At 28.6% G+C, this 3,710-nt stretch overlaps 1 protein-coding gene across 1 annotated transcript; it reads left to right on the forward strand.

Moving 5' to 3' along the window:
- Nucleotides 1-820: 820 nt before the first annotated feature.
- Nucleotides 821-3,371, forward strand: Ts (Thymidylate synthase). Its single transcript, XM_072524882.1, has 3 exons — nucleotides 821-977; nucleotides 1,029-1,791; nucleotides 3,086-3,371. Exons 1-3 carry the CDS (start codon nucleotides 970-972, stop codon nucleotides 3,293-3,295), a joined length of 981 nt encoding a protein of 326 aa, XP_072380983.1. The 5' UTR covers nucleotides 821-969; the 3' UTR covers nucleotides 3,296-3,371.
- The last annotated feature ends 339 nt before the right edge of the window (nucleotides 3,372-3,710 follow it).

The following is a 3,710-nucleotide window of genomic DNA, read 5'->3' on the forward strand; positions in this document are numbered from 1 at the left end:
TGAGTGTTGGAATGTTTTTATAAAACATTATGTTGTATGCTTCAAATATAAAGAGAGAAAGCTTTTAAAAAGTACATTTTGATTATACCTACTATTTTATGAATTCTGCAATTTTTAATTTCTATGAAACAATAACGAGTAAATATTTGTCTCTTTCGAGATTAATTGCCAAGTCTATCCCCTAATCTATCAAAGGGCAATTGCCAAAAAAATTTCTAATAATTAACTGTAACTAATCTCCAAAGAAACAAGTATTTACTCATTCTTGTTTTATATAAATCAAAAATTGCAGAATTCATAACACAATATAATCAAAATGTACTTTTCTAAAGCTTTATCTCTTTATATTTGAAGCGTACAACATAATATACATTATAAAAACATTGTTAAACCAAAAAAATTCAGCACTTCAACCACCTCAATATTGCACAGTTATGCACCACATATTACATCGACTGCTAGCCGCATACATGCGCATACTATGGATTGCCATGGTATAATAAATTTTGTATTAAATGTTAAAACATTATTTGTATCGAATGATACAATTACAACGTTTTTATTACACGTTGTTTTATAAACTAACTCATTGTAGATTTTTTTTTAAATTCCATTTTGAATGTAACTAGTCAAAATTCTCAAGACCTTATGAGATTAAAGTTATTTAAAACATATTATCTTTAATTTATTTCATACGAAATGAACTCTTACTTTTCGTTATTAACGGCAGTTGATATGGAATTAATTATACCTTGTGCCAGTATCATTTAACTTTACCGCCAAATTCTGTGCAAAAAAATTCTGAACCAACTTGTTCCATGTCACCGTATTCTAATAATAAATACGCGGGAAAAGGTGATTGTAACAAGCGTTGTCTTGGATATTAAAAAAAGAGAAGTGATAGTTGATTGATTTTTAATAGAAAATATAATCCTTCCCTATAATTTCGAAGTAAATATTTGTGCCAAAATGTCAAGGTAAGTAATTGTAAACAATTTGTATATTTAGTATAGCCTAATAATTTTTAGTTTGGTGGCTACACAAGCTGAAAAAGTTACAATCGAAATTACTTTAGACAAAGCAAATGGGGATACTAATTGCAATGGTATACCGTCTAAAGTATCAGAACAACATAAAAAGCACGAAGAATATCAATATTTAGACCATATTCACCATATAATAACGAACGGTAATAAAAGAGTCGATCGTACTGGTGTAGGCACCTATTCAATTTTCGGGGCTCAGATGAGATACAATCTGCGGGATTCGTTTCCCCTTTTGACTACAAAAAGGGTATTTTGGCGAGGAGTTGTTGAGGAACTATTGTGGTTTATAAAAGGAAGCACAAATGCTTTTGAATTAAGTGACAAAAATGTCCATATTTGGGATGCAAATAGCACAAGAGAATTTTTAGATAGTATAGGTCTTAAAGATAGGGAAGCTGGAGATTTAGGACCTATATATGGATTCCAGTGGAGGCACTTTGGAGCAGACTATAAAGGAATGCATGAAAGCTATAAAAATCAAGGCATCGATCAATTGGCCCATATAATAAATACAATTAAAGAAAGACCTAACGACAGAAGAATTATCATGTGTGCTTGGAATCCAATTGACATTCCAGAAATGGCACTACCACCATGCCATTGCTTGGTTCAATTTTTTGTGGCTAATGATGAACTGTCCTGCCAGCTATATCAAAGATCTGCAGATATGGGGCTTGGAGTGCCTTTTAATATTGCTAGTTATGCACTTCTAACATACATGATTGCCCATATTACTGACCTTAAAGTAAGTATTTGACCATAATGCTGATCATCTTTAAAACATTTGATATTTTAATTTTTTAAGTTATTTATTCTTCTGAAGCTATTTTCTTGTGGCATCTTAATGCAATTACTAATTTTGTTGGGAATCAGTCACAATTTAAGTTAATAAGTTTATTTTTGAATAATAAAATAAATATTTCATAGGCAAATATTATAAAAACATACAGCCTAAACTTTCTGTCAAGATATGGTTTAAGCAACTTTCCAACAGAGGCTTCACCAAAACTATTTGTGGAATAAAAAACAATCATTATATGACTCCAGTCTACAAAAGAAAAATAGAACTGGCAAATAATGATGGATGTGTATTTGAGGAGCTAGCTGATCTACAACATATTATGCTGTTATAGAATGTCCTTTACATTTTATTGAAATATCAAATTTTTATACCAATCTCATTCAAGTTAATGTTCAATTACCTTCTAATCAACACATCTTTAAGAGCTAGATGTATATAAAATTTTATACAGTCATATTCATTGTTTAAAAGTAAAGCTCTGACAAAAAAAATGGAGAATAATATAAATAAAAAAAGTTACTAAGAAGATCTAAACCTTCGAGCTGTTGAATCAGGTTTATGTCTTAGCATAGTAATAAAAAAAAGTAAATAAATAAAAAAAATTAAAAGTAAAACAGTAAAAACAGAGTAAACAATTAGTAAGTTTCTAACATTTCATCTCTTAACTGTCATTGCAATACAATAGTTTTAAATGTAGATACTAACCCTATCTTGTGTAAAGAGAGAACTCACAAATTAACTGGCCAGTTGGTTGTTAAAACCACTGTCAATAAAACACACACACACACACACACTTATTTTAAACATAAATTAATAATTTATGTTTATATTAAATCAATAATTAAATAAAAATATAGCCTTAGTCCAAAATATTTACCCTATATGCCGTATATAGTTACTATGGTGAATATCATTAAATTTTCACATAAGTAAAAGTTCTAGCATTAAGTGATATCAAGTTTTATAGATTCTTTAATCTTAACACATAAAAATTTTAAAAAACAAAAAAGAGACTTAAAGTAGAATTTGCAAATACCTACTAGATTTTTCAAATATATTGGGAACCAAAATGCCATTTTTATACAAAAAGACATATAAACCGTTTGAAATGTTGTTAAAATATTTCTCTTGAGAAAACAATATTTTGAATGAACCATAGTTGTGACAGAAAATTAATTTTACAAAACTTAAGAAAACTTTTTAGTGATTTGTTTCATAACTATTTAACATTTTTCAGCCTGGTGATTTTGTCCACACATTAGGAGACAGCCATGTATACTTAAACCATGTAGAGGTCCTCAAAGAACAGCTCAAAAGAGAACCTAGGCCTTTTCCTAAATTGATCATTAAAAGGAAAGTGGAAAACATTGAAGATTTTACTGCTGATGATTTTGAAATAAAAAATTATAACCCACATCCCAAATTGAATATGCCTATGGCTGTATAAATGTTTTGTTGATATTTTTTTATTTGAAAGAATTGGTATATATATTTTAGTTTTTACAAATACAAAGTTTTTTTTTTTCATAATGTTTTATTTATAAAATTTTACCCTTATTCCATATTTCTATTTTGTGAACAAAAGTTTTAAAACCTCAAAAATTAATACTAAATATTTTAACCCATGCTAAGTAGAACAAATATAAAACTTTAGGACAGACTGTAAAATCAAATTATTTATGTTGATTTGGTGGAAATCACCTTATTCAAAAATGCTTCTTATTGGAGATATAGTTCTAATAATTTTGTTAAAATTTCTAGTGTAGTAGTTCTTATAAGAAACTTAATTATCAGTGAGTGTATAATATGAGTGCCAACCAGGGGGGTGGTGAAACCCCCCAAATTGGAACTCAACCCTCATC

Source organism: Diabrotica undecimpunctata, chromosome 3 (assembly GCF_040954645.1).
Source record: "Diabrotica undecimpunctata isolate CICGRU chromosome 3, icDiaUnde3, whole genome shotgun sequence".
Lineage (NCBI taxonomy): Eukaryota > Metazoa > Arthropoda > Insecta > Coleoptera > Chrysomelidae > Diabrotica > Diabrotica undecimpunctata.